Here is a 24565-nt window from a genome sequence, read left to right as displayed (position 1 = left end):
GGTGTAGTTAAACCCCAAAACGAACGTGTTTGTTGTGTATTTGCCAACTTTCTTATGTGGAAAACAAAATGTAACAGATTGACAGTTTCAGTTACCATTCACCTTCATTGCGTGGAAAAAGGATGCAATGGAAGTGGATAGTTAATGTATATTGATATTTCAGCTTTTGCAATTAGTTAAAATATACATATTCTAACAAATAAATTAAGGTAACTACTTATGCTTTTGAAAGTCATTATGTAATTACAATTACACAATTTATATTATATAATTACACATATATAAAAAATATGGCACAAAATGAGATGAGAGAGAAACTCTTATTTGCCATTTAGTTAGCTATATGAGAAAGTAGCTAAAAGACAAATCATTCTGCCTATTAACATCTCTTTTTGTAAGTCATATCTATAAGAAACAAAATAAAGGTAATTGATAGGACGTTTTATTTTTGGCTAAACATTTTATTCACAACATAATCTCTCTTAAAATACCTTATAGGGTTATGATAATCAAAGCAGTCCTGAGCTAGATCAAACCAAACTAAAACTTTAATGAAATATTTTTTTCTCAGTAATAAAAAGATTTTATCATTAGCTAGCTCCACACTGGAGAACTGCTTTATAACAGAAACTCAAGTTATAATTCTAAGTGAAACTAACTCTAGTTTTTCCATGTTTAATACTGTAAATCTGCTTGATTTAAGGCTATCTATTGCATTGTTATATAAATAAATGTGACGTAACTGGACTTTTCTTTACTGGAGTGTCGAATTTCAGAGTTCGTGCAAACATCCACATCGCTATAATCAAATGTGTTCTTAAGTGCTGCTTTCACACTGTTGTCAGTTTTAGTTGTTTATTTTGCAGAGGTGGAAAATAATGAATTACATTTACTCGTGTTACTGTAATTGAGTATCTTTTTATGTACTTCTACTTTTTATAGGAATTTTTAAAATCTGTACTTAAGTACATTTTGTTTGAAGTATTGTACTTCGCTACATTTAAAAACACATTAATTACAGAGTAAAAAAGAAAAATAGCTCCCTGGAAACTACTGCAGTAAATAATGGGCAGGAGGGCAAACTGGCGCTAAAATCACAAGAAAGATGCAGACGGACAAAACCGGCATTAGTGGTGCAGACACCTCTGAAAACGAAACCCCGTCATAATCTGAGGTTGAACTCGAAGGAAATGAAGTGAACCTCTGGCCATATTTATGCTTTATTATGCAGTGTAAGCTGGGCTTACCTATAGGGAGACCAGACTAGCAGCTTATAAAATCTCGACAAGACATCAACCCTTAAAAAAGCATTTAGAGGTAAGCTAAATAATTGCATCGTTGCATTGGTGGTTAAAATGATGCTTTGACATTTTAGCAAGAGGTTTTGCACAAATTAGCCAAAAAGACAGTGGTGCGGAGTGTGCACTTATATATTGTCTGCGATAATATCATAATTGTTGTTTTAATGTGTACGCGCATTTAGAGTGCGTTCTTTCACTGTGTGATTCAGTCTGCTAAAATGCATTTAGAATGATCACAAAATTGAAGACATGGGGCATATTTATTTATATATTTATATAATTTCATATAGTAAATCAATATCACAAAGAATGCTGTTGTTTCCTGCAAAAATCAGCATGATTACACAGACTTATTTATTTATTTATTTTTTTTTTTTTTTTACAACAGTTCAGTTAACAAGTTAATTAAGAGACTTGTGTTTTAGACACCATATTGCCTGTTTCTGCTCTATTTCTACAACAAAAAATCATTCCAAACACAGCCACCAAAGCACATTTTGCGTCTCTGAGCAACATGAGTGTTTCGTTCCTGAATGAATCAACTGTTTAAATGATTCGGTTCAATCGCAGTGACTCACTTATTAACAGTAACTTGCTGACACATACTGGCCATTTTAATTTCACATTTAAAGTATCCTTTGATGTTTTTTTTATTATAAACTTGTGAATAGCCATTCACATTGCCTCTTTTGCACACTCAGGTTTGTTATTTCAAATGTAGATGTGCAGAAAGCACACACTTCTGCACTGCATTACGGCTCTGATGAGGTTTTGTTTAGTCGTCCATGCCATAGGTGCAGATTTATGTTTCCGCCGGTCAGTGCCCACTGCATAACATGCACTTGCAATATCTGAGAGAGAGGGAGAGCATCCGGTTTTATTGACACAAAACTGGATGTGCTGGCGGCACTCTCTCACTCATATAGTTAGTGAGGGTAATCCACCTGCGATCCGAGCGGAGAGGTTAGGCTACTCATGGGCTGAAAATGTGCTCAGCAGTAATAACATGATAGGTGCCTAATGCCTATGGTCCATGCTGATAGCTGTTCCGGGGCAGTTTTTAGTTCTCATTTCCATAAACATGTAACAGTAGTGCTAATACAGTGGCTGGAAATCTGTTTATCCTTCGGTTCCTCGTGCTTCCAGATCTCAATAGAGAACGTGCTTCATGGTTGCTCAGAGCCTGGGCCGGATTTATGCATTGGCATTCTAGGTACGTGCTTATGCTCGCTCGTCCAGGAGGGTCCAATCACAATGAACAGATATATAATATTTTTGTTATACTATGGCTATCTACAAAAGTAAAAGAACCAAAACCCCAGAAGACACTGAGCAAATAAATATAACAAACAATAGGGTAAAAAATTACAAAGTATTTCCATGTCTTCCACGTTTTTTATGTAGGCTACGGAAATAATGCTTTCTTTCTCCCGTTCTCTCTCACAGACGCACACACATGTACTCGCGCACACATGCGGATATGTGACCAGTAGGGCTGCACAATTAATCAAAGTTAAATCGCAAAGGCGATAAATCGTGGTTAGGCAGAAGCTGCGATTGTCATGCGTATCTTTCAGTTTAGCACAGTTCTCTGATCCATAGTAAATCTCCATCCAAAGGCTGGAGGGCCCTCTCACGCTGAAAATCCAAATATGCCCGGAAGAAGAAATCCAGGAAATGCATCGTTGCAGCTGAATAAACAGAAGATTTAACTGCTTTCATTGATTCAACGTGACTAATAAACACATGACTATGGCAATATATGGTATATCAGAGTTATTATTATTATTATTATTATTATTATTATTATTATTATTATTATTATTATTATTATTATTATAATAATAATTCATCATCATAAAGTATATCTATAATGAAATGCTAATCGACATTATTTCGAACACTCAACTGAGGTTAAAAAGTGAGTTTGGAGTAAAAACCTGTTATTAAATGTGGTATTTTCACATGCTCCAAGATGGAGCAGTATTTACTACACAGAGCCGTAGCAAACAGCTGTCATTATCGTGAACGATTGAGTTGATTTCATAATCCTACGATTATATCATCTGCGATTTATGAAGGCGATTTTGCATAGCTTGTAAGAACTACTGCTCTGTATAGTAAATGCTGCTCCACCTGAAAGCAGGTGGTGGAGATTTACTACAACTCACAGGACCGGCTTTACTGACAAAATGTGCATGACAATTGCGATTAATCACGTTCGATTAATTGTGCAGCCCTAGTGACCAGAAACTTCTTGTCAGTAATACTATGCATGAAGTGTGGTTGTGACTCCAGGCCATTAAAATTATCCGAGAGATAATGCACTCCTGAAGTGGTTGTGTGGCCACGACGTTGTGCCTTTTAATGGAATGGTCTGTCTCAATTCTCAAACAAATCAAGAACTAAATTAAATTTTTGATTGAACGCAAGCACTTATTGCGATAGAAAACACTGTAATGGTTTCCACTGATTAAGAAATATTTTTGTTTGCTTGGGTGTAGGACTGGTCCGAATACCATTTTTTGAGCTTCTAAGCTTCGGTAGTAATCCACACCGAATATTCAAAGCTTCGGAGGGAGGGGGTTGAACATATTCTTCTCGTGCGTCAAAATACAATAGAACCTATTATGTGCTCTACACTGGATGCGGCGCACACGCCTGAAATATTCCCGACTGTAAACTGCTGCTGCATTGTATTTGACATACTGACAGAAATTTAAAACGATTTTCAACGGTCGTTTTGTCGTGTCCAGTGTAGACAGACTTTAGCTGTTGCGACGTGATGCGTGTCCGGTGTAGACACGGTGTAATAAAGGCAGGAATCTCTGTGTGTTTGTCTGTTTGCATTTTATGTTGAGAACCGTTCATCTAATCGACTTCACACATGGTGGGTGTGTTGCTGCGGACCCAAGGGAGTGCAGTGTCACATTTTGGTGCAATATGGACACGCGACACATTCAGAATGAATAAACTTTTAATAAACTACAGAACAGCTTGAGCCAGAAGCGGTGCGCCTCACGTGGGCAGGGCTTATAATGCTCCGAGAACAGACACTGCACTAGTGATACAAAACACACAGGTCTGTTAAGAGCAATACTTTTAATCTAGACAAATCATTATTAGGCTGGACTACTTTAAATTTTTTTATGACTGCCGAATACGCAAGTATTTTCCAAGCAAATTAAGTGCACGTATTTATCATGTGTAAAATTACTGATTAACATGGCAGATAAAAGAAGCTGTTTTTTTTTTTTTTACTCCAACAATATACTATAGGCGTACTACTTACAGAACTCAGATGATTTTTCAAACTTGATATGCTGTTGTGGTAGGCCAGTTTCAAATCGCATATTTGGCACACTGCCTTTGTCTTGTCCTCACTCAATTTAAAGTGCTCCCACACTGCGGAGGTCTTGGCACTTTGTCTTCTCTTCCAGATGAACTGAATCATGATATTCACTCATGGACAATTCATATTCAAGGGCGAATGAGAACCATTTCACGGGGGATGCCAGGTGTTCGGGGAAAAAAAAAATAGAATATTTGAATCTCAAAATTGAAAATCGAATACAAACCCACCGAACGAATATTTGAATAATCGAATATTCTGGTCCAGCACTACTTGGGTGGTATCTAATGTTAGACCTATAATATTAATAGGGAAAAGGGGGCCCAAAAATTTGTCTTGCCTATGTCATGAAAAGAGGTAAATATGGCCTTGCTTGGAGCGCTTTGGAAAGGAGGTGGAAATGGCGTAGCCGCAATTTCCACATATTTTTAGACTCTGGGAGCAGGGAAATCTATATAGAGGGCCTTATTGTAATTAAAATATTGATATTTGGCGCCAGATATCCATTCTTGTATTGCATTTTTGTTTTACAAAGAATCATTTAAACAAGCTACGCGATATGGCGTCATAATCGCAGATGAATCGCATTCAGTTATGAACGCAATATTGCATAGCTTGTCCGTGAACTATGGCTCTGTGTAGTAAGTGCCGCTCCATTTGAAAGCAGGCGATGGACATTTGCTACTAATAACAGAACCAGCTTTACTGATGAGACTTGCATGAGATTAATCGTGTAGCCCTAATCGTGTGCTGTACAAGCCAGTGGCATTTGTGTGAGCTTGTAATGGGTATCTTGCCAGTTCTCCTAAATGCATTGATCATAACTTCACAACTCGATCCTGGTGTTCCCTCCCCCCCACAGCCTCACAAACACTTCATCTGGATGTCACGGATGGCTGGGCTATATTGAACACATGCTTGGCCTACCCTCCCCCCTCATTGCCATGTTTAGCTCGTTCATTTCTAGGTTGTCTGCGTCCTACTTTGGTTACAGTCATGACACCAGTGCCTTGCTGACCTGTTGTCCTGCTTTTTTTTTAAATTTTGAATACGAAATTCACAAATGCAGTTTTGCCTTGGAGGTCTCTCAGAGGCTTTTGCGTTTCCTCTGTCAGAAGCACATTCCCCACGTGCTTCAGTTCCTCAGCATCGCTCATCCTCCACCGTCCGCCCTCTCCCAGAAAGTCAGTTATTTTTGAGAGGGTGTTTATTGGTTGCCATCTGTTGGGATCAGAAACACAGAGCTGGATGGTAAGTCCTGCCCTATTGTGTGAGGGTCTCAGGGGGCAGACAGGCACACCCAGAATGTAGAGCCTACATCTCTATAACCCCTGATCTGAGCTCTCCAGCTGCTCTCCTGCGGCTTCCCCATCCTTTCTCAGCTGAGATGAGAGATTGTGTTTAATGCCCAGCCTGGCTCTGTGTGTTTGAGATCTTAAGGGTGTGGTCTTATCTCAATTGACATTAGTAGACCCCCACCCATGCTTAACTTGCTCGCAGAGAGCATTCATTCAGGCTTTTCTGGGAGCGTAATCAGGTACACAGTGTATGTTGCTGCAGCATAGTTGGTGTGTCTTAGATTTCCCGTCTTTGCTGCAGTCATGTTTGATAATCAGATGTTTGTCACTGATGAAACTTGGTCCCTTGTTGTTGACGCGGCTGAAACTTTAACTCAAGGTGAATAATGGTGGTTGTGGAAAGTTTCCTACCCATTTGCAGTTATAATCAGTTGTTACTGTCACTTCACTACTCTTCAGAAGTTCGGGGTTGGATTTTATTTATATATATATATATATATATATATATATATATATATATAATATATATATATATATATATATATATATATATATATATATATATATAATATATATATATATATATAGGCCGATTTTGCAAAATATTAAAATCTCAAATTTTTCCAGAACATTTGACCGATTCTTGATTTTTAATTAGTCTTTTAACTTAACTTTTAAATTAGTATTTTAACTTAAAAATTTAATTACAACATTATTCAGATTACTTTTCTTTATTAACCCTTTAAAGAAAATTCTATTCCAAGTGCAGCACACGTAAAGTTGTCAGCATGATGTAAATGTTAAACAAATCACTTTAAATATCTTTGCTGAAAAGATGCAAAAACTACAATTATGTATTGTACAAACTTGTCTTATACATATTATGTCTTAAGAAATAATACGAAAAATTATTTTAGAAAATATCAAAAGTCAAGGTAATTTAAAATGACTGAAGGTATAACACCAGTAGAAACATATTAAACATAAACGCTCTTTAAAACAACAACAGCTTTCAGCCTGTCACCATGATGCAAACATGAAATATATCAGACATACAGTAGAAGTTCTTTACAGGTTTTTTTATCCGATCGCGCTGCTTTTCTATAATTTTTTCTGTGTAAAAATGGATGTGTTTGACTGTTGCGCTCGCATCTCTTGTAGTGTCTCATGCATGAAACGGCATTCTAATAACATGGCGCTCAAGTTAAAAAGTTCACTCCCATCTTCTTGCATGTTTTACCATTCCACTGCCTGCGTCGCATCTTTGTCAACACAAAAGTGCATTCTGTGTGAATGGCGCTTAGTAGGGCTGTGCAATTAGCAGCTTAGCGCTATATTTATGGTCCTTCACAGAACGCGTCACACGTGAGTGGTTAATCACGTGCGCTGACATGCATTTGGATTGTTTTCTTCTCTTTAGCAAATTATATTATTATTAGCAAATTTAAATAAGGACGCCGAGCTGTTTCGTAAGTTATCGCAACCAGATAAATACATTTCCGTGATGAAGGCATAGCTAGCTAGCAAAATGTAGGCTGTAGTAACTAATGGTGCTGACAGTAACTCACGATTTAGCGGGAGAACTGATGCAAATATGATCTAGTTATAGTGTTAGGGGAGGGGCCATGTTCGGTGGCTCCAGTGCGTCATTGAGCCACCATTTTAGTCCCGCCCAAAAAATCCAGAAATGGTCTAGCTCCATTATTCAGTACTACAGAATTCACAGTCTTTGTAATGGGTTTCACGAATACATTTGTAACATTTATAATGTGAATTAGAAATGACTTTACAGTAGGGCTGTGCAAAAAATCGAATACGATTTTCATGCGCGTCTCTTCAGTAAAGACGCACCTGTGATTAGTAGTATATCTCCAGCACGTGCGTTCAGATCAGGGTTGCCAGGTTTTCACAACAAATCCTGCCCAGTTGCTTCTCAAAACTAGTCCAAAACTAGCCCAATAGCGTTTCCAGGAGGTTCCCCGATAAAAATTGCATCCCGGGGTTAAAATATAAGTTTTTTTTGTCAGGGTTTCCCTGGTAATATTCACATTTTAGGGGCTAAATATCACGTTATTGGTATTGGGGTCGCTTCAACCCGCGGACATGAAAAACAACTGCAGACTTGGCAACACTGGTTGGCATTTGCTACACAGAGCCGTAATTCACTGACAATATACACAAAATCGATTTTAAAATTGCAGGCGATTCTTTGTCGATTTTGAAAGCGATTTTGTGTAGCTCGTCCACAGACAACTTCACTGTCAAGTAAACAACTCTAAAAAAAAACAATTCTCACAAATACTGCGGTTGTTTTTCATGTCCGCGGGTTGAAGCGACCCCAATACCAATAACGTGATATTTAGCCCCTAAAATGTGAATATTACCAGGGCAACCCTGAAAAAAAACTTATATTTTAACCCCCGGGATGCAATTTTTATCGGGGAACCTCCTGGAAACGCGATTGGGCTAGTTTTGGACTAGTTTTGAGAAGCAACTGGGCAGGATTTGTTGTGAAAACCTGGCAACCCTGATCTTAACGTACGTGCTGGAGATATACTATTAATCACAGGAGCGTCTTTACTAGGGCTGGACAATAATTCAATATCAATATGTATCGCGATATAATTTTTTTCAATAACGGTGATATGGTTTTTAAACACATTATCGATATTTCGATATACCAGTGTTTCCCATACATTGATTTATTTGTGGTGTTTGACTTCGTTGAATAAATATGAGCACTGCACGTTTCAAAATCAAAACACGTCGCGGGTGTTTTTCAGAAAAGTTTCAAAGGCATTTTCATTTTATCTGATAAAGAAGCATTCAGAAGCGCAGCTCCTTTGATTATAGCCGTTACTGGAGAAACCGCTGGGTCTACCACTCTCACAAGCGCCTCCTGCTGGCAGAAAATCAGTTTGCATTTAAGCCCGGCTCCAGCAGCATGCTTTTTTTCCTGCAGCAACTCAAGAGCGCTCTTCATACTGACTAAAGCACATTTGTTTCAATCTATATCCAAAGTACTGCAAAAACAGTTAAATTTTGAAATATTTTTACTATTTAAAATAACTGTTTTATTTTAAAATGTAGTTTATTCCTGTGATCAAAGATGAATTTTCACCATCATTACTCCAGTCTTGACATGATCTTCAGAAATCATTATATTATGCTGATTTGCTGATTATCAATATTTAAGAGAGTTGAGTACTTTTTTTCAGGATTCTTGGATGAATAGAAAGATCCAAAGATCAGCATTTATCTGAAACAAAGCTTTTGTAACATTACATTTTGATTACATTTGATTTGATTACACTATTCCATTCAAAAGCTTTGAGTCAGCATCATTTCTTTCTTTCTTTTTTTGGAAAGAAATTATAGAAATTTTTATTTAGCAGAGATGCTTTAAATTGATAAAGTGATGATAAAGACATTTATAATAAATGTTCTTCTAAACTTTCTATTCATCAAGAAACCTACTCAGCTGATTTCAACAAATTATTTTTGAGCAGCAAATCAGAATATAAGAAGAAGGATCATGTAATCAGAGTAATGATGCTAAAAATATAGCTTTGAAATCACAGGAATAAATTACATTTTAAAATATTTCCAAATATAAAACAGTTATTTTAAATAGTAAAAATATTTCAAAATGTTACTTTTCTTGCTGTATTTTGGATCAAATAAATGCAGGCTTGGTGAGCAGAAGAGAATTCTTTAAAAACATTAAAAATCTTCATGTTCAAAAGCTTTTGACTGGTAGTGTATATTAGCCTACAGTTTGAAGTTAAAGATATTAATTTTAATTAGGTGAGACTGAAATGATTTTTTTGACAGTGATTTCACATTTATTGTTTGTATGAAGGCTAAATACAAAAAATAATGTGTTTTTTTTTTTTTTGTTTTTAAAAAAAAAATTTTTTTTCCAAAAAACATTAAATGGTTTTAAATGAGGTGTCAGACTTGGCAAATTCATTTTTTCATAAATTTATATACACTGACATCTGTTGTGGGCGTTTTTGGCAGTTTTTACGAGGCTTTTTATAGTGTTCATATCGATATCGGAATTATATCGTATCGACCGAAATTAAGAAATATATCGTGATGTAAATTTTGGCCATATCGTCCAGCCCTAGTCTTTACTGAAGAGATGCGCATGAAAATCGCATTCGATTTTTTTGCACAGCCCTACTTTACAGGGACTTTAATATTTAAATATTAAAATAATATTTCACAGTATTACTGTTTTTTTTATTGTGTTTTTGGTTGAAAAAATACATCCTTGGTGACCATAAGGGACATTCAAAAATAAAGTCTTAATGGCCCCAAACGTTTCAATCATAGTTTACGTGACAATCAAATATTTGAAGAATTACAAATTGTGCATCACGATGAGGCCAATTGTAGCTTGATTTTAATTTGAGTCTGATGAAACTGAACTATGATTGCTTTGTCTAGGTTTAAATGACATTTTAAAAAGTTATTTTAGTCTGACAAATCAAGTTTTTAAATTGCATTTGCATACAATGTACGTATTCACAGGATGGATCATAGCCTTGTTGTACCTACTTGACAATACAGAACTTGACTAAGAGATCTGATTTTGGTTGTAACATGAGCATTCCTACCCTGTTGGATGATGATTATTTATTTTTCTACAGTGCAAAGCAAATTAATTGCCTCTTTTTTTCTCTCCAGGGTGAATTGCTAACACACTACACAAGGACTCTCCCTGAGGGCTTGTCGATACCCCAGAGATTCATAATACTAATTTAGAGGTATGATTTTTACACCGTATTATTTAAAACGCATATTATTGTATATTTTTTACTTGCATGGCTGTTAAAATAATTTTGATAAGTTGGCAATGGAAAGCCCAACCTGTCTATATTGTTTTAAAACATGGTTGGTTGTATCTGATTATTACTCATAAAATCATGTTTTTCTGATTCACTAGTTTGGCAGGCGAGTGTGAGGCCCCCTCATGCAGAACCACAGGAAATGAATAAACCACCTCAGCCTATAAACGGACCCCCTGCCGTTCCCCACCCCGCCCAATCACCAGGACTGACACAGGTGAAAGAGGAATCAGGCAAGCTTATGGTTTTGATCGGGATTATATGAGTCTCCTTTAACATTATCAGTGTTTCCATTTGTTCTGCAGGCTGCCTATCCCCCAGGTCAGCCTCCCTCGGTTGTTTTTCCCGGGCCATCTCCACAAATGAACACTGCACCGCAACCCAGACAGGTACACTGTCTTCAAGCTATGACAGTGTTTTTTTTTTTTATTTTTTTATTTATTTGGCTTAGCTAGATGTCCTAATTCCTGCTTGTTTGAGAAAAACTGCTACTCTTTACTTTCCTCCCAGTTTGCTCCAGGGCCTCGTGCTTTACACCAACAGGTACTACCAATTTTCATAAACTGGATTCGTGCTTGATTTCTGAAGTCTTCTGTCTGTACACCCCCCCACCCCCACCCCACACACACACCAAAACTAGTCTATAAAAAACTACAGGTTCTCTTGCATTTAGGTGCTACTCTTGTTAGTTTTTATGTATTCATTACCATTGTCAGTAGGGTTGGGAATCCATATGTTTAATGAATGTTTTTTTAAAAATTTTTTTAGTACTTTCAAAGAAGCACACCTTTCACACGAAGCACTAAACACAAATGTTTACTTTTTATTGCAACAAACCTGTTTCCGATGTATCTTAAGTAACCACTCCATTTAATTCTCCTGTAGAGTTTTATAATTTATTTTAAAACATTCCTTGATTTCTTATGAGTTAGAATTGATGAAAGTAATGACATGAACCACATAATGTGTCTCTGGCCTATTCAGTAGGCGTGTTTCCATTTAAAGATTTGCGCAAAACTTTGGCAATATTTTATAAATGTCGATAAAGTATTGCAAAATGATGTCGTTTCCATTAACTTATGTTAGGCGACTAAAACAGATTTTGATGGGATTTTGAGGATTTTGGCTACACTAGCCATTATATTTAATCAAAGGAGGCATATGCTTGTACCTTGACAGAGGCAGCGCGTAGAGCAGCTTCTGGGGCGTGCCGTGGCGCGACTGGTAACACAAGCGTTAACTAGAGTGGCCGCGATCAGCTCTGGTGGCCATTTCTGCAGATGTGTGCAGTGTAAATAGTCTAAGCATTAATGTCAGGGAAAGCCCCTTAAACTTGTGAGCAGCCACATATGAAGGGTTTCTTTGAGGTTATAGTACATTGAGGAAAGATCATATGATTTTTTACGTACGCCATGCGAAAAAGTTTCCATTGCAGTTTTGCAACTTATTATTTTGTCGCATTGCCTGAAAAACCACCTCATGTGAGCTAGGGATATGCCATTATCAAATCTTCCTGTTGCAATTAATTGCTAATGCTTTTATCACGGTATTGGAATTTAGTTTAAAAAAGTGGTCATAATACAGTAGGGGTGGAACGGTTCAACTTTTTCACGGTTCGGTTTGTATCACGGTTTTAGTGTCACGGATTTAGGTACGGTTTGGTATGTGCTATATTTATGGAAAATCAATACTTTCAAATAAAAATGAAAAGAATATATCTAACTACAAGCAACAGCACATAAATACAATAGAGTAAAGATACAAATAAAATAAACAGTGATTTTCAGGTTTTTCTAGGTAGGTCTAACATTAGTTTTTAGGTACAGAAATTGAATAAAGTAATCAAGTAATGTAAAATGTAAAACAGCATTGCATATTTGACTGTATAAATTGAAGATGAATCTAAAGCTATTCAATCAAGAGCAATAAGTGATTTCTTTGTTGCTGCTGTTCGATTAATATTAAGACTGTCACTTTAAGAGAATGCACTGATCCATTGCACTGAATACAGTACGTTCAGCCGGCTATGTTTGCTGTAGGATAATTAGCAAGACGGGCAATTTTTGTGTAAATTTGTCCATTCAAACACAATACTTCAGAGAGCTTAATATTTGCGTGCGTTCTGAGGTGCGAGTTTGCACCTTATACAGTCTGTGGTTTGAGCGCTGATGAGCGCATGCACAAATCTTCACTACTCACGTCCTCTGGCTCTTAAATGTTTAAACTGGCAAAGCTTACACGAGTTAAGTTTAAACACAGATATCAATGTGTGCTGCTCAGGTCTCACAAATGACTGCACCATAACACCACATAAAAAATGAACAATACAGAATAGTTTGTCCACATATACATACATACATATATATATATATATAATTTTTTTATAATATAATCTCTATATAATCGCTGTTGTTGTAATGTAGCCTACTGGGAAATACATATATATATATAATTTTTTTTTTATATAATCGCTGTTGTTGTAATGTAGCCTACTGGGAAGCCAGAATGCGCATCCATCAACAGATATACATTAGGTGAACCCTGCTTGTTTTACGTGTTAATTATAATAAACCATATTACAGATGCGTTGTCAGATTTGCATTTGCATTAACATTCACAATGAGCAATAGCTACATTTGCTACAGAAGTTATTAATCCGTTAAAAAATACAAGTTAGTACAAGTTAGTTCATGTTAGCTCATTAAATAACACAGTTGCAACTTTTGATTTTAACGTGTTAAATATTAGAATACCTAAGATTAATGAATGTTCCGAATAATTTTTCATTGGCAGTTTAACTAATGAATTAAAAAATTAAAAAAAAAAAACCCAAAATAAAAAGTTAATAAACAGAGAATCAAAAAAATTCCAAAAAACAACTACAACATCATGTTGTAGTTGTAGTCCAGATTAAAATGAAAACAAGTTTGAAAATGAATAGCCTGTTAAGTCTAAATATTTAAGTATTTGGCGCTGTCATGAACACCATAGCGAATACACAAATCTGAATTTCTTTTTAAAATTATTTAAATATGTTTTAGAAAGTAGCGCAGCTGCTTTATTTATGGGGTTTCCAGGTTAAGTGCTGCATTTTCTGCAGTTTAGCGCCATCTGCTTTCAGAAAGTGAATGTGCTTCCATTTAGTGTGTCTCTCATGCATTTCCCCATGTGCTTCTCGTGCTATATATATATTATATATATAGTACCAGTCAAATTTTTGGAAAGTGTCCAAACTTTTGACTGGTACTGTACTATAATATACACAAAGAATATCGACTGATATCTTTATCTGCCTTTTTTGTTTTACTCCCTAATATCGGTATCGGCTCCAAAAAACCCATATCGGTCAGACTCCACATGCAGCCAATAGCAACTTTTACATTCAACCAAATAATCTGTTGAAGACTCACCTGTAGTTGGACTGATGGCTGAATCAGACTGAAAAGCCGCCTTATAAACATCTTAAGCCAAATGAAATTTTAGTCAGCTTGAAAGGGTTGGTGTAAACCTGAAATAACCTGATCAATGTGAAAAAATTCAGAATGTAAACTGAAAATGTTTGTTTTAAACTGGTCAGACTGAATAGATGAGACCGAATATGTTAGCAGAACTGAACTTTCTAAATCATATAATGAACAAATTGCCGAACATTTATTTTTTTTGTCAATTCCCAACCCTAATTGTCAGAGGCTGCATGTTTTAATAGCTGTTTTGAGTCTCATCCTTTCACCATTGCCAACTTGTTCTCTGTGTGCCACTAATCTTTGTTGTACTTGAGCTGTATTGCTCAGGCTGTTCTTAACTGCATGTTGGAAGCTTGCTTTCACTGCTGATGGCTAACTTTACTGCTGCTTCTTGTTGTCTGTTTCTCTCTCACACCTTCTCTCCACTCTATTTTCTTCTGCTATTTTGTGTGGCTCGGTTGGATTCAGGTCACTGCAGGTAACTGGCCCTCTCATCTCCCTCTGTCCACAGCCAATGTAATCAGACTGTCCAGACGTTTAAAGAAAAAGCAAGTTACCAGTTATACTGATAAGAGCCTGACCGATATATTGTTTAGCCGATATTATTGGCCGATATCAGCCTGTTGCCGATATATCGTAACGGTGAATCTGCCGCTGATATGAAATTTTTTTTTAACAGAACATATAACAAAGATTAAATGCTTCTGAAAGGTGGAATTACTTAGTTTGTCCAGCAGAGCGCGCTCCATTGTTTGCTACTGCAGACCCAGGTCAGTGTAGTGTAGAGATGCGCGGATGAGCTCAAACTTCACCCAAGTCCGCTACCTCAAATTATCCACCTGCCACCCACCCGCAACTATATTTGATCGTCACATTACAATGATTCTAATTCTTAGTTTTGCATGATGATATGATGAATGGATGGCTCATTTTTAACAGCAGATTCAGTGATGTTAGAGACTTGAACTGATCTGCGCATCACGGCAAGTGTCTGCGGCACATTAAAGCCTGTGTTACGGCCACCAGAGCTGATCGCGGCCATTCAGTCAGTGCTGGTGTTTATACCGGCCACGCCGCTGCTCAGAACTCATGCTTATCACATAGGTCACATTGCGCAGTGTGACAAAATACAATTGAATTCTATTGTATTTTGTCACGGCGCTAGCATTCGGTGTACTGATACCTCGTTCTATGTATGACGTGCTGACACAGAGTTCAAATGATTTTCAACGGTCGCTTTGTCACGTCCTGTTGCAGCGCAGACATGGTGTCAGCATAGTTTGTCAGTACAGTCAGTAATGTAGCAGATTGAAAAGTTAGTATCTTTCTGCAGTCCAACAGACAGCAGAGCGGTGGTGGTTTGAGACGGTTGAATGGTGATTTAACGCTACGTTGTCACCTAGTTGGAGAGAATCAATGCTAAGTAAATAAACAGACTGTGTCTGTGAATATTAAACTGCAAAAAGACAATTTTAAAACGAATGTTCTGCATGTTCAGTTGATTACCAGAAAATACACAACACAAAAAAATTATTCGTTTTAGATGTTTACATTTGGAAAAGCTGTGCTTCCTGCATAAACCTGCCCTTGTTGATTTGGCAGTAGCTTGCTTTCCCTACACAGTTACCTTGTTAAATGTCTTAATTCAAGTTCTATATATTTTGTTCTATTTAAGTTTTTTATAATAAGTAAAGTGAAGTTTACTGTTAAGTGCACTAATGGCAGACTCATTTTGAATAATAAAGTTTGTTAAATACCCTGCCTCCACTACATAGGCCTATATTTGTCACATCATTATAAATGTTTGATCACCACATTTGTGTTATTTCAAAAAAATGTGTTTTTGTATATATATATATGCTGTTTATGTAGGCTATATACCAGGGATAGGCAACGTCAGTCCTGGAGTGCCGCTGACCTGCAGAGTTTAGCTCTAACCCTAATCAAACACAGCTGAACAAGCTAATCAAGGTCTTCAGGATTATTAAGGCTGCTGACAAGTGAGTTTTTTTTTTTTTTAAGGATTGGAGCTAAACTCTGCAGGACATCGGCACTCCAGGACTGACGTTGCCTACCCTTGCTATATACATTACCAGTAAAAAGTTTGGGGACACAAATGGGAAGTGTCCAAACTTTTAAATATACTGTACTATAATATAGTGTACACATAAAGAATATCGGCTGACATATCGGTGTCTTTTTTTTACTCCCTAATATTGGTATCGGCCCCCAAAAAAACCCATATCGGTCGGGCTCTAATACTGATGAATTGTGTACAGTGAGACTAGAAATTTGTGAGAAAATGGGGTCATTTTGATTTCATTTTGAGAAGGACCCCAAAAGGAAATAGGTTATTGATAATTCTTGGTGTGAACAGGTGGCATGTTAGGAAAATTGTGGTCTCAAGGCTTTAAGTATTCAAGAATGAATATGGGTAAAAGGATGTTGTACTTAAGCTCTTTTGTGTGTAATTATGTTAGTGTCAAATATACTGATCTTAAAATATAGTCTACACTAGTTTTCCAAAATCATGTGACATTAGGGCTGGGCGATAAATCGATAACGATATGTATCGCGATAGACATTTAATCAATATCAATAAAAAATGCATTCGATAGAACGTTCGTTGTTTGTTTTTTTTGTTTGTTTTTTTTCTTCGTCGGAAGAAACCAGATGTTGCGAAGCAAGTTTGGTTGCATGAACAAAGGCACTCGCTCTCTGGTAACCTAGCAACGTAGGGAGTGACACACTACCAGCCAATCATGTAACAGTTTGGTTTCGCCATATCGTTGTCTCGTGTTGGATTCTTCAGTAACAGAACCGGCGTGGAGTGATAAGTGGAAAGCCTTATGTGATCGGTGAGTGATGTAGATAAGATGACTGACTGCTGCGCCAATTCTGACAGGCACCCGCGCATGTTACTGAGAGAACGAGCAGAGAGCGAGAGCCCCTCTCACAGTCTTTAAACTGTCTTGCTCTCCGTCCCTTGCGCATATTAATCAAAATTGATATTACCATCAAAATCAATTGAAAACTGACACGATGATAGGTCGGAAGACCGAAGTTTAACGTGAAGCATTCAGAGATTTTTTTTTCCCTGAATTACCGCTGGGTGTGAATTGTACTAAAATAACGTTGCCTTATCTTCTCTGAAATGCGTTCTGCACATTCAGCTGACATAAACCACACTTTAAAAAAAACAAACAAAACCTATCCAGTGATGAAATGTTTTCTGTGGTGACAAATCATGTGTGTTGTCCTAACTACCCGGATAATCACACATGCTGTCGCCGCGTCATGATACGTGCGCCTTATATTTTCCTGCTTTTTTTGTCCTTTGCCAATCACACCTATGAATCAGAAGAAGGTTAAAGGATTAATTTACCCCAAAACGAAAATTTCCTAATCATTTAATCACCCCCAATGCCATCCAAGATATGCATGTCTTTCTTTATTCAGTGAAAAAGAAATTAAGTTTTTTGAGGAAAACATTTCAGAATTTTTTTCTTCATATAATGGACTTCAATGGCAATCAACTCAGTTGGTTGCTATTGTTTACTCAAAAAACTTAATTTCTTTTCCACTGAAGAAAGAAAGACATGCATATCTTGGATGGCATTGGGGTGAGTAGATTATTAGGAAATTTTCATTTTGAGGTGAACTAATCCTTTAAGTTTAAAATAAAAATGTTTAAATGTATTTTTCCCCTGGTCCTTCTTTTAAATAGGTCATAAAAATATCAATAATTATCGATATTGACCGATATGAAACACTTATATCGTGATACAGTTTTCAACCATATCGCCCAGCCCTATGTGACATTGAAGATTGCAGTAATGACTGCTGAAAATTTGATACTGTGTTTGCATGTATATGAATGGATGTGGATGAAGTAACATTACAGAAGTAACAGAAAATGTGAAGTTTGGTCTTGTGTGGCTTGTTTTCTGAATCGGTCTAATTTCCCCAACAGCCGTATTACACCAACCGGCCCAACATGCAAGGCGGTGCCCCTCGTGTCCCACCCAGCAGCACCCCCCGGTCTGTTGCACCCACTCATGTCTACCAACCTACCTCACAGGTTATGATGATTCCCCAGCAACAGTTGCAGTTCGCCAACACTCAGGGCCATACCATTTTCCTACATGGACAGGTAATCCCTATTGTTTTTTAACAATTAAGTTGTGCACTTTTTGTGAGGCTGTTCGTGCATCTAACGACCTTTTGTTTTCTATTGTAGTACCGCCCCCCGTACATGCCCCCGACGCAGCAGTACTCTGCAGGCTTTTACCCTGGAAGCAGTCCAGCTGAATATGGTACATATGGTAAGAGGCTCTGCTCTGGGCCTCCCCTGCTTGTTTCTCTTTACCTCTTTCTTGTATATCTTGCTCTTTTCATTCAAAAATGGTCTTGCACCAGTCTGTAGAACACATCAGATTCCTGATGAATCTTTAAAGGTTATGTAGATCTGTTGTTGTGGTGCCAAAATTACACTTGACTTGAATTACATGACTCTATAAGCGCCTATAATCTGTAATTTTTCTTGTGTTTTAAAGTTTTTTTTTTTTTTTTTTTCCTTTTTTTCCCAAGTAAAGAGAAAGATAATGTGCAGTTACATTAGCAAAATAATTTTGGTCCTTTGTCAATAATGTGTGATGTATGAAGCGTTCATTACACAGATCTTTTTATAAACCAAGCAGCTTTCTGTTTGAACTTGAATCTTGTGTGACAGCACTTTAACAATGGGGAAAAAACCTGGCTGTAGAGTTTTATTCAATTCTTTTTTTTTTTCCTTTTGGAATATAAAATTGTGTATGTACCTGTGTATGTTTTGGGTAGATTGTGTAACTTCACCTTAGAAGACTTATGCTAGATCAGTCATATACATTAGGTAATATCCCTGTCATAACTAACCGCTAAGCGCCTAGTTCTACCCTTCATGTCTGCTTAGATTATTGGCTCACTAACCATGTTTAGCACTTATATCTGTTGCTTGTTGTTTCCTCTTACTCACTCACGACTCTCTTTCTCTCTCTTCTTGCTTTTCTCTCTTCCCTTCTCTTTTGGCTGAGTTCAGATCCCTCTCTGGCAGGGAGGGAGAGGCAGGGGGGTGGGGGGAGAGGTGCGGGTAGAGAGAACGGACGTCTCTCACTGCACGGAGCTCCTCTCACCTCCCAGCGCTATCCTGGTGAGTCTGAAGAGCAGGGCTGTTTCTGTTACACCTCTTGTCTGTGTATTAGCCTGGCTGGTTGTGTTTTAACACCGTGGGTAACATTTAACCTTTGATGTAATGCTACTTCAACCTTTGACTGCATGTCCTAGACTAAAAAACAACAACTGCAAACATTCTGGGATATTAAAAGAATAGTTATCAATTTGTGATCATCATTAAGAGATTGACAAGAATGATGTGAAGTATTGTTTTCCCCAAAGCATCAGGAAGTGTTTTTGGTGGGCGGGGGAATACTTTGCATGTGTGTCCTACTCCCATTAAAGCTGATTGTCTCTTAATTTGCAGTCTAATCTTGTCTCTTTTTTTTTTTGTTGTTGTTGTCTAGCAGCTGCCTATTATCCTGCAACACAGCAGTACCCAACTTCAGTGTCCACCACGCCTGTCATGATGAACCCCGCTCAGCAGCAACCAACTCCACCTCCACAGCAAGCTCCGCCTCAGCAGCCAGGACCAGTCAAACTGAGAGAGCGCAAACAGGTGGGTGGGAACAACATTTGGTGTGTTTTTATTTCGATCCATTTGTCTGTGATTTACCAGTTGTTTCCTTACAGATCAGAATACGTGATCCCAACCAGGGTGGACGTGACATTACAGAAGAGATCATGTCTGGTGGGAGATCGACCTCCACACCCACTCCTCCACAGGTTTGTTGATAGCTTCATGTTTATGGTGACATGAGCATGGCAAAAAGGACATGCTGCTTTTAACGTATTGTTGTTCTTAGACTGCTGGTCCAGAGGTGGGAGGTCCTGTCCAGACCAATGGTGAAAGTGATCCGCCTGTTGCTGATGTGATCAGAGCTGGTGAGTGGGCTTTCTTCAAAATACCCAAACAGGTTTTTGAATTTGGAGATTCCACTGTCCTGGAAAATGTGAAAATAAGTGGCTTTTGGCACCAAAAGTTTCAAAAGAGTTAAGTCACAAACAATGTCAACCTGAAGTGATGTTAGCAAGAAATGCATTTCATTTGGAGCAGTACTTTTAAGCAGATTTTTGTACTTTATAATTTTTCTTGGATATTTTTGATAATGACAGGCTTTGGTGTTATCTGATTTTATGCCACTTCTTGCTGAAGACTCTGATCAAAAACAGCTCAAAGGCTGTCTTTTTGTGCTTCCTTTTGTTGCAGTAAGCTTGACCTGAATTCAGCACTCAGTACCTTCATTGTGTATTTTATATTGTTATTTTTAAAGTGCCTGACTCAAGATGGAGTATTGTTGTATTCATTTGCCCACCATCCTACAAATTCAGAGAAATGTCACGTCATGTGTAATGATTGTTGTTTAAGTTCAATCAATTAGTGGTAGGGATGTAACGATTCACGATTTTGATTTCACAATTCGATTTACAATTTTTTTTTTTTTTTTTTTTTTTTACAAAATTAGATTTAAGACAAATTATGAATGAAATGTGTCCTTTTATTATTGCTTGGACAAAATGCTGCACATTTCTTTGTGAAATATATAACACTATAATATACTAATATAGCACTTGCATGTTATTGCTCTTCTGTTGGTTTTGATTGCATTTATTGTCCTCATTTGTAAGTCACTTTGGATAAAAGCGTCTGCTAAATAACTAAATGTAAATATAATGTAAATGTAAATAACTAAATTGAAGTTAAAACAAACCCCAAATCAAATAAATAACACAAATAAAAAAAATCTCTTCATATAAACAAATGTGTGCTCTTTCCATTTAAAATTAGAGGCAACCACTGCATTTTAATCATGATCCAAACAAAGATGCTGCATACATTCAATATGAGCAGTTTTTAATCTAAATTAGATTGTATAATTTTGAAATTTGAAGCAAAAACAGAATGGTCTGATTTCAGTTTTATGAAACTAAAAAAATATCTGCATGAAACCAAAACGGCAGACGAGCTGAACGAGATGCAGATTCACTCTCTGCCAGCAGGTGGCACTTAAAGCATTTCCTTGGTTTTGGCTGTAAACAAAGCAGCACTGGACTTATGAACCTTGGGATGCATTATACAGAGGCAAGATAAAAAGAAAAAATACCACAGACAGTAAGTTCCCCTCAGACATACTTTCATAAAACCCCTACCCTAATTGAATCGCGATTTGTTTAGCATCTCAACCGATTTGAATAGTCACATTTGAATCGATTTTCAACCGGCCCTAATAAGTGGTGTCACTTCAGTGTACTCATTCATTCTATAAGTAATGTGTATATCTAGCTAGTGTTATATTTTAATGCTTAATGTTTAAAACCACTCAAACATTTTGTGAAACATCTTAAGTTGGAGGTTAAGTTGGAGGTTAACTTTTTAAGGTTATTTACACTAATTTCGAAGGATGTTCTTATCAGAAATTCAAATTCTTAAGTTTTGTCTTTAGACCAATCCTAAGAAAAAAAAGTTAGAAAATGAGATGGAAAATATCTTACAGCAGAATTTCATTCTAAGAATGTTTTGTGAATCCAGCCCCAGGAATGTTAAAACAGCAGGTGGAATTTCTTTTTTTTTTTGATTGCACATTATTTATGTACTCTTTCCTGTCCTTGATCCTCAGATGATCAAGCAAAGTCCATGGCTGCTCCTGCAGCTGTGTCCACCCCTCCTCCATCAAAGACGCCAGAGCAAGCCCCCGTTGCACCTTCAGCCACTGACTCTAAACCTGTGTCAGAGTTCAGACCTGCTTCACCTGTGAGCAAAATTCCTATTCCTCCAGGAGAGGACCCTGCGATATCCCCTGCACTCCCACCGTCTCCTCCTCCCACGAACAATCCCCAACTTTCAAAGCCTCAAACTGGTGACAATGTGGATTCTCCAGTACTCCCTGATGCCCCAGTTCAAGAGGAGCCTGAGGACGTCTCTCCAGTAGAGCAGACTTCTACTGGGGTTGCGGAAGAGGAGTCAGAGGTAGCCAAAGAGGAAGAGCCAGAACCTGTGGCTGAACCTGTGGTTGAAACAGAGGCCGCATCTGACACATCTAGCCCAGCTGCTGTCATCTCCACCCCTGTGGAGCCTCCTCCTGCTAAGCCTTTGCTTAACGACGTTGCTTCTATGGACGCTGCACCTGTAACCACGGTGACACCTGTTCCAGAACCAGTCGTTGATGAGCCAAAAGAAAAGCCTTTGCTTAACGGTTTGCCTGAGGACTCTGCAGTGGCTCCAGTAGTGAAGCTAGAGAGCTCCACTAATCCAGTTGCTGAACAAGCAGTTCCTCAGGTCCAACAGAGCTGCCTTATGGCCGTGAAAGAACCTGTAGAGGAAGCAGAGGAGCAGAAACCAGAGGAGACACCTGCCCCTGTAACAGTCTGCCCTGTTGAGGAAACGACTATGCAAGGTGTGGAAATAAGTTCTTGAGAAAAACTTAGCATATTGGTTTCTCTCCTTCAAGATGAAGTTTGACTTTGGTTTCTCTTTTCCTAGCTGCCGCTACAATAGTGCCAAAGAAGAAAAAGAAGATCAAGGATCTGAATAAGAAAGATGTCGGAGATGTCCTAGATGCCTTCAAAGAGGTTTGTAGTAATATGACACATTTTGGCTTTAGTACAGTAGGAGTACAGTTGTGCATTTATAAATCTTCTGTATCTGTTTCAGCCTGAGGAGGAAAAGCCTGCTCTTGAGCCAGAGGTTGCTCAGAAAGAGCCCTCCCCTGCTCCAACCCCTGCCCCACCAGCTGAAGAGTCAGACGAAACATGGGAGGACAAAGAGGACAAGCTTGACACAGAAAATATTGAGCCTGAGGCGTCTAAACCTGTGGAACAGAAGTATCAATATAAAGAAGGTTAGAAGTCAGATTAATTGGGTCTCATTTCAGAATGTTCGTCCTGTTTTCTAGATTACAACAGTATATGAGAGTCCTTTTATTTAGAGGGCAGTTTACTGCAAGTAAACTACTATTTAAATGTTTGGAGTGGGTAAGATTTCTTAAATGTTTTTGAATAATCTCTTATTCTCACCATGGCTACATTTATTTGATAAAAAATAAATCTATAATATTGTTATTATTATTATTATTATTATTGTTGTTATTGTTATTATTCATTTAAAATAGCTTCTGTTTATACATTTTAAAATGTAATTTCTACTTGTGATGGCAAAGCTGACTTTTCAGCCGCCATTACTTTTTCTTAAGTGTCACATGATCTTTCAGATCTTATTCTAATATGCTGATTTGATGTTCGCAAAACATTTTGGATTATTATTTTCTCACGGACTCACTTATCCCAGACTTTTAAATATACACAGAGATCCTTTGTGTATATTTACATAAATGCATTTGACATGTTTTGATGCAATTTTTGGGGGGAGTTATAAAAAGGTTTGTATGTGTGTGTGGGTATATATATATATATATATATAAATATATATTCAATGATATAGTTAAGTATATATATATATATATATATATATATATATCTATATATATATATATATAATATAATATATATATATATATATATATATAATTTATTTACTTAACTGTCATTGAATTATTTTGTGCATTCAGCATTGAATAAAATTACCATTTTTGAATTGTTTATCATTTGATGGAAATGCAAAAAAATAAATCAAACCTGTAATACATAACTTGGAAAGCTGGTACATCAATGCTTTGTTAATTTTTAGTTTGTTTTGTGCAAGGCAAATTTTTATTCAAAAGGTTTGTGGACCTTTATTGCAACTTGTTTGTATTTATTTATTTATTTATTTTTCTCTTGTCTCTTCCTCTTTGCAGAGCAATGGAAGCCCATCGACCCAGAGGAGAAGAAACGATATGATCGAGAATTCTTGCTTGGTTTCCAGTTCATTGGTGCAAGCATGCACAAGCCAGAGGGTTTGCCGCACATCAGTGACGTTGTCTTGGACAAGGTGAGGCTTTCATCTGGACCCAACAGGTTTAACCTGTGCTGTGTTTTGCTAAATATTTTAATCACCCTCTTGCTCTTTGCTTTTTGTACAACAGGCAAATAAAACCCCCTTGCGGCCCGTGGATCCCAGGAGTCTGATGAACTGTGGGCCTGATTTCACACCTTCATATGCTAACTTGGGTAGACAGTCATCGGGAGGAGGGGGGCGAGGACCTGT

At 37.3% G+C, this 24565-nt stretch overlaps 1 protein-coding gene across 4 annotated transcripts in view; it reads left to right on the top strand.

The window, feature by feature from the left end:
• The window catches only part of LOC109096968 (eukaryotic translation initiation factor 4 gamma 1-like), a 36823-nt gene that overhangs the window by 1164 nt on the left and 11094 nt on the right, over positions 1-24565 (top strand). For 2 of the 4 annotated variants that reach the window (XM_042771467.1, XM_042771464.1), the window contains exons 2-17: positions 10647-10726; positions 10906-11024; positions 11113-11196; positions 11318-11349; positions 14728-14749; positions 18245-18424; positions 18512-18596; positions 19349-19459; positions 19830-19981; positions 20056-20148; positions 20229-20307; positions 22041-22817; positions 22904-22992; positions 23075-23261; positions 24216-24349; positions 24444-24563. In XM_042771467.1, the coding sequence (XP_042627401.1) occupies positions 10950-11024; positions 11113-11196; positions 11318-11349; positions 14728-14749; positions 18245-18424; positions 18512-18596; positions 19349-19459; positions 19830-19981; positions 20056-20148; positions 20229-20307; positions 22041-22817; positions 22904-22992; positions 23075-23261; positions 24216-24349; positions 24444-24563 (2220 nt within the window). In that variant the 5' untranslated portion in view covers positions 10647-10726; positions 10906-10949. The remainder of the gene's footprint in view (positions 1-10646; positions 10727-10905; positions 11025-11112; positions 11197-11317; positions 11350-14727; positions 14750-18244; positions 18425-18511; positions 18597-19348; positions 19460-19829; positions 19982-20055; positions 20149-20228; positions 20308-22040; positions 22818-22903; positions 22993-23074; positions 23262-24215; positions 24350-24443; positions 24564-24565) is intronic. The other 2 variants (XM_042771481.1, XM_042771475.1) reach the window with 2 other exon arrangements.

Source organism: Cyprinus carpio, chromosome A2 (genome assembly GCF_018340385.1).
Source record: "Cyprinus carpio isolate SPL01 chromosome A2, ASM1834038v1, whole genome shotgun sequence".
NCBI lineage: Eukaryota > Metazoa > Chordata > Actinopteri > Cypriniformes > Cyprinidae > Cyprinus > Cyprinus carpio.
The sequence above is the reverse complement of the archived record's forward strand: the minus strand, read 5'-3'. Positions and strand labels throughout refer to the sequence as shown.